Source organism: Camponotus vicinus, unplaced genomic scaffold (genome assembly GCF_025532165.1).
Source record: "Camponotus vicinus isolate PSW18456_S1 unplaced genomic scaffold, iyCamVici1.0 SCAF_7, whole genome shotgun sequence".
Lineage (NCBI taxonomy): Eukaryota > Metazoa > Arthropoda > Insecta > Hymenoptera > Formicidae > Camponotus > Camponotus vicinus.
Window position 1 is genome coordinate 7,319,618 of NW_028141979.1, and position 13,188 is coordinate 7,332,805.

General features: G+C 28.7%; 1 protein-coding gene across 3 annotated transcripts in view; it reads right to left on the minus strand.

Annotated features, from left to right (window-relative positions):
• Positions 1–13,188, minus strand: part of Nep2 (M13 family metallopeptidase neprilysin 2) — a 35,412-nt gene that overhangs the window by 16,875 nt on the left and 5,349 nt on the right. The window contains exon 1 of one of the 3 annotated variants that reach the window (XM_083104190.1): positions 6,566–6,904. The exons of the other annotated variants lie outside the window; for them this stretch is intronic. Coding sequence (XP_082960316.1) covers positions 6,566–6,597 — 32 coding nt within the window. The 5' untranslated portion in view covers positions 6,598–6,904. Of the gene's footprint in view, positions 1–6,565; positions 6,905–13,188 lie in introns of those variants that run through there. 3 annotated transcript variants of the gene reach the window in all.

The following is a 13,188-nucleotide window of genomic DNA, read 5'->3' on the forward strand; positions in this document are numbered from 1 at the left end:
TCGACATTGATGTCAATGACAAGAAACGCAGAGAAGAACAACGTAATATTATTTTTTATGTGTCAACTCATTAGAAGCAAGATAACATTCCAACCCTATGGATATAATTAGTAATTATTAATCTATGAGAGAGAAGCTTTTATTTTTGCAAATAAATTAATAAATCAATTCTATAATAATCTGAACAGATTTAAGAATATTATATACGATAAATAAATTATTAATTATTACTCAATATTATATAATTAAGAAAGCTAGACGAAAATTTATAAAATTTATAAATGAATCGTAAAAAGATGTATAGATATCAATTATTTTATATGACTCTCACACAATTATGTAATTATGCTATTTACAATTTTGCATTACGTGAAAATAACTTGATTGTTATGTGAGAAGATTTCCTTCTCAAGAAGAGAATATAAATGTTGGAACGAATTAGAGTTCATTTAGTTTTTAATATCTCTCCCTCTTTCACAAGGTAATTTTTTACATAAAAAATACATCCGTATTTGAAACAGCAAGAGAAATTTTATGTTTGTTATAATTTCGAATTTATAATATATACGAATATTCATAATATTTTTCATTGAGAGGATCCTAAGCTTTTTTCTTGAAGTTTGTATTGGAATTTCGTAAATAAGGTCAAGAAGAGAACATAAATATCAAAAGAAACATAAATATCTATCAAGTTATCATTATGACATGGTTGTGCTTTAAGAAGAGCAGATAAAATAACGATTTATCTTAATATATTACATAGTTCTTTTTCTAATCTACTTCTCTTTTTACTGTGTTTTGTATAGATAATGCATGATAAGTAACAAAAATAACGACTGATAGGAAAAAATACCAACTTTGAAATTATAGCTTAATTGGTTACATTTCTTGTTTCTTTGATTCTATTTGATTCTCTTATAAAACTATCATATAAAATGCTACTTTACATTCACTATTTATCGTAATTTGTACGAGGGCAGATATTTATTCGATTAGTAGCATTTGATAAAGTATGTTATACAAAATTAGTTAGAATGTATTTTGTTATTAAATATGCAGTCATTTAAAAATATGATACAATATAACTTTTAATAACATTTTTTTAACAAATAAATTTCTTTTGACAAATAAATTTAATATTTCAAAAATCATCATCGTCAAAAACGCAAATTCATTATTTATTATTTCATAATTTCAATACAATTAACCATCACAAATTTATCAAGCGATATCAAAAAATATTGTTTTATTATTATTTCTATATATTTAGATAAAATACAAGTACACTTCCTATTAAAATATATTAATCAAAACACGAAATATTCTAAGTAAAAATCTGCTATCATACATTAATATTTTATGATAAATTCGCTTATTTATGTATGTACATTGCGATACATACAATAACGATATAAGGAACAGTTTTATAATTGCATGATAAATATATGTAATTAAATGTTTCACTTTCCCCTTTCTCTTCCGCTACAATTATGTAACAGATACACAGAGAATGTATCATTTTTTTCATTTAGGGAATAATATAAATATAACAATATAGGAAATAAAATAAATATAAATATAACAAATATTTATAAAGATAACAAGTCATATGTAATATGAAGGAACACATTGGTTCTTGTCAAACTAGGATGCGCTATCTCATAGTAAAACACAATAGCAAGATGTTACAACAGTGCAAAAAAATGCAATAATAGACTTATTAAGCATGAGACAATATGCTCGTTAAATATTTATCGAATTACGTTTTTCATATTTTTTTATAGTAGTTCAATCTTAAGTAGACAATTATGCATAAGCGAGATATCTAAATATAATTGTATCTTTGTTCTGTATACATTTTTATGAATATAATTGTATAAAGAGAAAACGCTTTTTTATTTTCATGTAGCAAAATTTATGCTAGGTTAAAAAAAATTGAAGTTACTTTGGAGAAAAAATTTGCGCGCATATTTAAAAATCTAAAAATAAGAAATATGTACATTGCAATTTTTATTATACTTTTAAAAAACTAATATTTAAATTATTCTAATAGATACTGCAGCGTCTAAAATTATGCACTGAATTATTCTAAAAGCGATGTACAAAAACAGAGAGAGAGAGAGAGATCAATAAAGTTTCATCAAGGCAGTTTTTCACGATATGCTAATAACAATGTAATGTGTGATTATACTAATTATTCGCTACATCATGGCATTATTTGACGTGTAATAAGCTGTTCCATTAATGGCATCTAGCTACAAATAATTTTCCGTCCACGTGCAGTATGCAAATATTAAATTTATTATTGCTCGTTTCTGGTAAGGTAGTAGGAGTATTAAAGTGATATTCGAAAAAGCGAAAGACAAATCGCGATTTCGCAACTAAAGCAAAGTGATACAAGGCTATGCGATTGACAAGACGTGCTTGTGAAATTATTTAAATATGGAGCTTTCATTTTATTGTTATGTAATTTTGTAACTTTGTATATAACGATAATAAAAAAAAGAAATATATTATACGCGTATGTAAAATTAGAGAAGTCTAATATATATTTGCAAAACAATAATAAATCTCAATGATTTATTAGAAATTAATTAGAAATGCATCACATGATTTACAAAAATGAAAAATTATATAAAATTTTATTATGATTTCAATATGATTTTTCTTATGGATTCCTCATAATGTCCACGTGTAAATGCTTATCTTAGGAATCTTTTTACTCCCGACTGCTGCCAACCTACGGTTGGCAAAAGACGGAGGGAGTATGCGTTTCACCGAGCTCGGATCGGTTCTCACGGCTTTTCTCGATAACAATAACATAGTTCGATGTCATCTTTTGCACATCAGTTTTTTATGTATTATGAATGCGGACAACAAAAAAACACGTGTATCGTACAAAATGCATTGCCAAGTTTACACTCTACTTGAAATCAATTTATTGTAGCTTATTCATGAGGATGTTAAACAGGATCGTTCCGTAGTACAAATTTTACATACATATTACATTGTGACGGCGCGGCTGTCGTAACGCTGTAATAACTCGGGGGATAAGCGTTTGTAAACTTGCACCATGAACCATAAACACATTCAATGTACCTCACGAGAAACTTTCACCAATCGTTTGAGCGAATTCAATACAAGTTCGCGTTATTTCGCGAATTTCATTATACGACACATGATATTTCGTCGTCTCTCGTAGCATATTAATTTACTTCCATATAGAAAAAAAATTCCATTTCACAGGAAAGAAGAATTATTAATCATATTGTATACGAACATTTATAATAATACATATAATGATTACATTATATATGTTTGTGTGTATATACATACTTTTTTCCATTTTTTTAATATTTTGAGATTTGTCTAATCAGTATAGAAAAAATTATAAGAGAGTATGTACGCAGTTTTGCTAGTGCATGAATTTATCTGTAATAAGTATTTAAAAATCAATTAAATCTATTATTTTCTTTACTTATATGATTTAAAATTTAACGTAATGTATATCAGAAATATTGTTAAGCACATTTAACTTTTCAAATCTACACATTTGCATTATTATCTATAAATAATTTACATTAAAATGGAGATTTACAAATAGATTGTGTTTTTAGTTTAGTTTTTAGTGTTCTGATATTTTTGACTAAATTTTTATATTCTTTCCTTATACCAGAAATTTTTATGAAGATTCAATACTTGATGTATCAGTTGGCTCTTAAAGTTGAATATCATACGTTTATACCGGTTTCTAATATGCAAATTATTTTATCTTACATATAAAATTTTAATATATTAATCTTTTTCATCCTAGAATGATCGATAATTAAAACTCAAAATTGCAAGTCATAATTTGCTTATTAAATAACTGCTAAAGACACTCCAAGTGCGTATATGTGGATTATTATTATCAGTTATTATGATTGAAGTGAATACGCACTGACATGTTTGATGTATTTATTATTATTTAGCCTTATGAAATATGTATGTACAGTCGCACTTGACAACTATATGTCTCGCAGTTAAATATAAGTTTTCTCGCAACAGAATGTAATTGAGAAAGTTCGTGTTCTTGCGAATCGCAGGAACGTCTGTTACGCCATTCGAGAATTTCCGTATCTCTTTGCAATAAACGGAGTTTCCTTTCAAGCGGACATTCCCGTACAAAAGAGACGAGTAACAACGATGGAAACATTTTATATACAGACGTTTATACTCATTACAGAAGGAAATCAATATCGCAAGGAGGAACAATGCGACGTATAATAGTACGAATATTTATTAGCTGAACTCGTTTAAGAGAAAAGATATTTCTCTCAGGGAATAGGATTTTTCTTCTGTCAACATTGTCTACCCTCTCTTTTTTATTCCTGCATGCGGTGCAATGGCCGACTGACTTTCGTTGTAACATCAACGCCTGGTACGTTTTATCACCGGCTGTCCCGTGCATTGAAATCGCGAGATTTCTCTCGTTGCGCTAAAGCGCTGCGCGTTCTTTCGTTTGCGTATTAAAATACATTAAGTAGAATCGCGTATGTCGTTATCGCGATTTGTCATAATAGGCGATAAATGGACGGTCCAGATTCAGTTATACAAGTACAAGTTTACGAATACAACACTTAATTAATCAGAAAGTAAGCTAATAAAAATAATGATTAATTACGTGTGTTAATCTTATTAAATATTTGTATAACACTTGTGAAATTGATTATGTTGTTACAAAATCATTTGTTATGTCATGATTTTTCGAACGATTGAACTTTTGTTTTGATAACAACACTCTTACAATATGCTGAATATCTCACTCATTTATAAGTTTTCCTGTTAATTGATTACAGAATCAAAATAGTAGAGAACGTATTTACATCTTAATAAATCAAGATAATAACAAATTAGAGAGTAGCTTCACGAGATGCGTGAGTGTGATGCTGATAGACCTGATATCAACCAGCAGCCGTATTTGCAAAGTTTGTTTATCGTAACCGCAAGGCAATCTCTTACATAATATCAGAGCAATATGTCAACGATATGTCAACATATGAAAACGATATGTTTGCGATATATTTGCATTGCATAACTATATGCTCTGAATAAAACAATGATTTAAAAGTTGACGTATGTAAACTATTCAGTATATGAAATAAATGAATAGAACTTTTCTCGCTGATCGAGCAAATTATCGGCCTAATGTTAATGTGTGACATAGACATAAGATCAACAACGATAATATCTTGAACCGATATATGCTAGAGTTTAAACATTAGGCCGACAATCTGCCTGATGATCGAAAAATGTTCTATTATTTCACAAGACAAACTTATATTTTTTATAAAAAACCGTATGATTATTTTTACGGAATATAATATTATTCTACTAGACTTTTATAGCGAGTATTTAAGTGACTGTACTAATCTGTATTTACTTAATGATTACCTTTTATTTACTTGATGATTACCTTTTATTTACTTAACAATGATTAACTTTACTTGGTACTTATTGAGACATAATACTGTAAAAAAGATGCAATTTCCAACATTTTTAATATTCCAGTCAACGATTGATAATTCGCGTAACAATCGGTGATTTACTATCGAATCTAAGAACACTTTCTTCTCTTATGAAATATTCTCCTTCAGATTGAACTCAGCGGATTTCACCGAATGACCAGTTTTTTAAGCAACGTTGCATAAGTTGAACATGTAGTCCATGGTAAAAGTAAAACTTTACTAATGCGTGTAAAAGGGAAAAAAGAGAAGACACAAAAACTGTTCCGGTATAGCTGTCGCGTCAGCAGTTTATGATTGCTAGACACGTGTCTTTTCTATGTAATGTAAAAGTTTTTCATTTATAGATAAAGTTAAAAAAGATGTAAACTCCGTTGGAGTTTTATTTTGAGTAGAGTTTTGAATAGAATAAAGTAAAATGAAGTTTTACTTGAAATATAAAATAAGACTTTGTTATTTCTGCTTGCATTCTCTTAGAAAATTTTTATTTATAAAAATTCCTAAGTTTTAATATTGTTAAAATTACAGATATTTATTAGCATTCTAATTATTTTTGATAAATGATTATATTAATTGTAAATCTGTTTAAAGATTTATAAAGTATTTAAATTATTAAAGTATTATGGTATTATGATCTATTTTAAAAATTTTATACATCTATATATTTTTATATTTTATTTTTATATGTATTTTCTATACCCTCTGAAAGTCGAATAACAAAACCAAGTTCGATATTTTGAGCTGCCAATATAAATATTTTGCAAATAAATGTTGAGAAGATATATATTTTCATAGAAATCATTTAACTATTAGTCTTCCATGAATAATTCAGTCGTTGCAAAAGCAGCTTTTATTATTGTTTGGATTTGATTCCTCCAATCATACTATTACGTTAGAATAACATTGCATCTAGCTGCAATAATTATATCGTAAAAATTGCATCACATCAGAGATAGCTGAACTTTAAAGTGGGAAAAGTGACAGAGAAATACACTCTCGCGAATAATTATTATCAGCAGAAGATCGCTATTACTACTTGTCTAACAATTATGCCAACTCACTTGATAACCGTTTGCTTCATGCTGTTTGTCATAGCGATTAGTATTTTTTTTTATTGTGCCTTGCTGTTTATATCTTCTTGTCGATTCTCACTAACACATAGTTACACACACTTTTGTCCTCGACCACTACCTGGCCTGAATTTTTAATTCAGCCGAAAAATACACCTGATTTCAAATAGTTTCCAACCGATAACTTCTCGTAGTCCTGATATAATTTTCCGCTTTCTGTTCGACGATTTTCTTTTTAAAGGAACAAAGGATTGTGAAAGGAGGGTGGTAGAAGAAGGGAAAAAGGTCGCTGCCTTCCTCCGAGATCCGGATAGCAATCAGTTTAGACTGTAGCGCCGGACTGAAGTAGCGCGCGCGCTTCTGCTCGTATTTAAACCCCTCTCCCTCCCTTTCGCGTCCTCTCTTTCCCTCTCTCTCCCTCTTTCACGCGCGCAAATTCTCGCGTTCTTCAAACATTTTTTCGACTCGAGTAAAATATTGCGAAAATTTGAAGGTCTTTTCTGATGAAAAATATATTCATATATTTTATTGTTTCGTAGCAATTCTGATTTTTTTAAGTTCTGTATTCTTTAAGAAACGTACAAAAACATAAAAATAAGGAGATACGATTTTATAGGCACGACACGAGGAATTTTTGGATTTTTGAATCCTTAAAGATTGAATATATATCATTAAATACACTTGAAGAAATTTTCACAAATATTGTAAAGCATTTTTGAGACAGATTTGAAAATTTTTGTTGAAAAAAGTTACAATTTTGTTAAAAAAACTTACAATACAAAACTTTTTCTTTTTTTTAACTATGTATTTTACAAAAAAAATTTTTTTAGATATGTTTTAATGTGTATACCTTGTATAATATGTGTACCTTGTATTATTATGAATTAGTGATTCGCGTTAGGTTACATTTTAACGTTATATTTTACACAGTTCAAATTTCGATATAAATAAAATCAATAGAACGAAGAGAATTTACGAAGAGAGAACTGTGAATCTTCCATCTTCCATCTAAATTCCGAGTTTAAATGTTGCGATATTACGTCTCAGTATCTCAATTTGAATAATAAAAAGATATTTCCTCATTATTGAAGAATTTTATTTTGACGATTTAATCAAACAAATGTTATGGTGAAATTGACGTATATCCGGAATGATAATTTTGAGAAGTCTATTGAATGATGACGCATAGTTATTCGCATAATAAATTTCTATGCAAATTTCTATATAATATTGCACGAATCATTATAATAAAGAGAGAGAGAGAGAGAAAAAGAGAGAGAAGTGCAGTTTATTTAAAATGTTTTAAGAATTTTATGCTATTGTTTTGAATTATATTTTATTTGTCTAGGAATATCTGCTAAAATATATCAATTATTTAATCTCTTTTTCTCTGTCTTTTCCCCTTCTCTCTTAATATATATTTAGATGAAATTAAAAATCAAAATATTTTAAAGTATATTCATATTATTGACAAATATTTTTTGAAATGTATAGACTTGACTAAAATTGATTTAAGCTGATAAATCATTTCATAACAAATTAACTCTTTCTTTAAAAGAATATCTTCTTAAATTAAATATTTTAGGACAGATTGTAATTTACATAAGAGTTAAAAATTAAATATTTTACACGAATTCGTGTGTATGAAGTGATCAGATGTTAAAGTTTAATTTTATGTGCTAATATGTTAACATATAATATATTTATTTTCTGATAAAGTGTTAAATAAATCGTTGAAATAGATATATAATTATCACAAAAATAATAATTCTACGCGCTATTAATATACAAAATTTTAGAAATGTAACTATAATACTAATGCCGCAGATAATCATTGATAATGATAGTCTCATAAATGCTCTTAATATGACGTATGTGCTAAGAAAACAGTTTTGTTAGAGGTTGAATGAATAAGCACGCGAATAATAGCGATGCATGAATTCGGCCGAGTTTCAAAAACTTGTCTCGCCTCTTAAAGAGGAACTGGCTATGTCAAAAATTAATAAATCCAATACATATCAATTCAAATTCATGAATCTCGAAACGCATTAGATTTATTAACTTTTGATATAGTTGATCCAATTCCTTGTAACTTCTCGATGGCGCACCTTGAACAAGAACGGAAATCTCGCTTTATAACTAGAACCCAGTTAACTTAGGGCTCGAACTTAGACAAGATGTACAATTGTCGATTGCACCGACACGATAAATTGACTTGTGGCTTCGTCAATTCAAGGATAACTTTTGTATTCTCTCGACTTGCAGTGCTAGAAAATAGAGAAAGAGGAAAAGAGAGACGAAGCTTTGATAAGTAAATTTTTTGTCAATATTAAGCTTAAATCATACAAACATTTAGAGCTTAATTTATTTATCTCTTATTTAATTTCCGTAGGGATACTCTTAATAGATGAACGTTTTTAGAATCACATCGTTCATAATTCCATGTAAACGTCAATACCATATCGCTTTAAAGGGAAACAATGGATACGCATGATAGCAGTCGATTCTGTTTATCCTTCACCTTCTTTCATTCCTCGTAAAAGTTTCTTTGCGGTATAAGCCGCAAAGTTTCATTAAGGATAATGATCAAGGACGAATGCTAATCAGGTTACGCGATCTAGCGCAGAAACCGCGTGAAAAGCCTTTACGGTTGTTGATGAATACTTCAGCGATTTGTCACTGATAAATACATTTCTCTGAAAGACACGCACTTTGTTTTAGTACAATAATGCGTGACTCAACCGAATGTTGATCAAATATAACGTTCACATGAAATAAATCTTTCTTTAGGAATTAAAGTCACGATTTAATTAAAATTATAAAATTAAAATTATAAAATTAAAATTATAAAATCTTGATTTATTTCTTTATTCACGATTTAATTTAAATTATAAAATCTTAATTTATTTTTTATTCATTGTGAAGCAAATTTTACATGTTGATAAATAAGTAATTATTTTTTTCCATCGATTGGCATATTAGCAGATTGATTATAATTTTAAAAAAGCTTAAGATGTGGCATATCGTTTTTATATTTATTAAAGAATAATTAATTGAACGTCATTGTGGGAGCCATTACGTGGCGTTCATTTCTATTCAGTCGTCATTTTTATAATCAGTCTGGATAAGATTCGTTTCGGCAAAGAAACGCCTACGAAACGAAAGTCGAATTGAAATAAAAGCAGTGAACCGAATAATGTGTGTGGAAGTGTGTCGATAATAATTAAAGAAATTCCATTGATTATCGGCCGACACTTTACAATAGCGAGAAATTGAAGAGAAAAAATTAATAGACTGCAATAAATCTCATAAACATGGGACATCCGTTCTAGATGCTGTCGCGTTCTTCGCGCTGTAGAAAGGAGTTCAGGATCACTTCGTATCTCTTTGCGATTCTTTAGTTATTGCATGTATGTATAACCTCGAAAGCTGCAACATTTCATTTTGCAAAAGAGATATGCACGTAGATAATATACCGTGTGACAGAAAATAAAATGTTTCGACTAATGAGAGAATCAGATACTTTCTAGTTAATAGAATAGGGAATATATTTTAATATAAAAGAATTAATTAATAATAATTAACTGAGAGTTAAAGTAATAACGGAATAAACACGTACGCGATTCAAAATTTCTGATTATTGCTTTTTGTTAACATTGATCGAACAATTTACAATTATTAAACATAAATCTCTCGAATTGGGAATAAACTCTTCTGTAAATTTCTCAATTTGTTATCTACGCGATAATTTTGAATAAAAATACAATTCTAACCGCCTGAGTGCGAAAGACAGTTCTTTAAATAGGGATACGAGATACCGTTAGCGACATTAAGGAGATCGATATGTCAGACGCGCTCTTCGATTTGGAATGCAGATTGTATAAAAAAATATTGGCATTAGTTAAACGACTCGAATGCAAAGATATGCTTAAAATCTGGCATGAAAAGACCCGAAAAGTCATTATCCTGAGATTTGAAAAGTGGAACGATAATCCGAAGAATTAGCTTTTTGCACTGTCATTCCATTTTATGGGTCGCAGAACATTTTTTCGGATCTTTGCATGACTGTTAATATCCGTTCAAATAGATATTGGGTAAGAAACGGTCTCTTTTCTAAGAGACTGCGCACGTTGTGCAATCTTAATCGTTAATATTTTCTCGAGATTTAATATTTAATAAATCTCGTAGAGAGAGAACGAATATTCGCTCTGTAAAATTTTTTTGAAAAAGCGTAAAATAACTTTTACATACTTCAAGGTACTAAGAATTTCCTGTCAAGAGATAAAAATGTCAAGCAAGATGCAATTACGCGTTAAAAATCCGCAATCTCGATAACGCTGTAGATTGAAAATTATGTAAATTCCATATGGATTTATCTATCCATTTGTATACCCATGAAACAAGCTAGATAATCGGCGCGAATACGAGCTTTATTTATTATCACGGTTTCCTGCATCGCACATAATCGGCAAATGTTGGGTCTGCGATGCAATCAAGTATGAAAATACACTCAGTGACACCCAGAGTACAGTTATAACCGTTTCGATTATAACGTGTGGCTGTACAACCACACCTTCTCTAACCTGCTGCCTGAGGGAAAGAGAAGGCGCGATTTTTGTCCGCAATTCCCGAATCATGTCGCCGTAACCGATATGCAAATTAATGTCATCACGTGTGTTATCAAACGATATCAGGAAGTCGTTAATGGCTCTCTTAGTATAATCAACCGACGACACCGATCACGCATCTCGAGCAATGTCTATTATAAGTAAAAGAGAGCTGACCGAGTCGGTGTGTCGCGTATTTTATTCCTTAGCAATTGACGACGAGAACTAGTTCATTAATGATAACTAAACGATTGGATTGATTGCAAAAATGTACGTTTAACTCGTAAAAGTCTAATGACTGAGATATCGTATTTACTGCAACACAAGTTTACAAGCTAGAAGTAAGAGAGATTTTAACGATGATTCGATATGGCGGTTTGAATTTCATTTATCTCGAATTAAAATCGCAGTTAAATCCATTGCGAATGAACTTGCTTGCGGCAAGAAAGTATCAACTTCTCATTTGTATTATCGATGTCAGGTTTTTGCTGTTTTTTTTTCAGAAATCTAAAAGAATTTTTCTTTCTTATTTCTTCTTGGATTTTGTCTTTTATTATTATATTATATAGTTTAGCAAAAAAATTTTTAAAACAAGACGATTATTTATCGTATAATTTATTTTTTATATTTATGATTATTATGTAATCATCACGTGATATATTAAGGAAATGTTGTTGTAATAAAAAAATTACGTTGCTAGAATTTTCAATCTTCAAAAGAAATTTGTTGTGTTAATTATAATTGATATTTATGATTAAATTGAGCTTTATTACAGGATAATTGTAAATTAGATTATTGAGAATTTATCAAATATTTTTCAATTTTCATTTAAATTTAAGTTTTTCTTAAATCTATAATACTATCGCTATAAATACTAAGTCTAACATTAAAATTGACAAATGCGGAATGGGAATTAATAAAAAATCGACAATTTTTTAAAATTTTGACACATTCATTGTACTGCTTTTGCCATTTTTAATTTATCGATTTTGACGTTTCGTATTTAATAATTCGTATTTAATAATCTGGAGAGAACTTTTCAATTTAAATAAGCAATATTTGAACAATCATGTTGAAAAATATGTTTGGTAAATTTTCGGTGATTTCTAATTTATATAATTTTCTCATAAAGACCTTGTATTTCATGAATATCATGAATATGCAGTATAAAAGAATTGTGGAAAATGATTACTTTAGCTCTTGTTTTTTTAACTTTATTATTTATAAATAAAATAATTCGCCATTTAAAAGTTACTTTAAACAATTTATAATTTATGATAGAAAATTTTATTTATAACAGAAATATATTTGAAGAGTCAGCAAAAAATTAGCACATTTATATCAAAATACATAAAATAATAAAATTCTATTTTGTATTCTAGTTAGATAAATCGTTAAAAATAGATTTAATAATTATCATTGCACGTAAAAGATTTTGCTTAAATGATTTATTAAATATTGTCAACTATTGACTTTTTATAGATTTATGATTTTAATTGATTTTGTTTCATTTCTTATGTATTTATGTTAGAAAAATTCGATCATGATCCATGTTAGCATGTACTAGTTGATATGTATGATAATCGCAAAAAATCTCTGTTAATCATAAATTATTGGAATTTGAAAATTGTGGTTATATATGGAATATAACGGGTGATTTTGATAGAAATCGCCAGATATATACATAACTTATGCCTATTCTATGATCATAAACCGGTATGCAAAGCCATAAATAATACGTTATAGAACTCGGTGCTTAAATCACACTTTTAATGCTATAATGCGATGGATACACCAATGTGATAATAAACTAGCACGAACTGTTATCAGTATTAATACTCGGTGTCGATATTCTATTGTATAGATCACAAATATTCGTTTATAGACCACATATATTCGCGAAATATACGATTATAATTAATTGTCGCTTATACCATGGAATTTTTTTATATTTTTCGAAAGTTCAATGGCCGCTATAATTTACATATATTTAAATACTACTCGTAT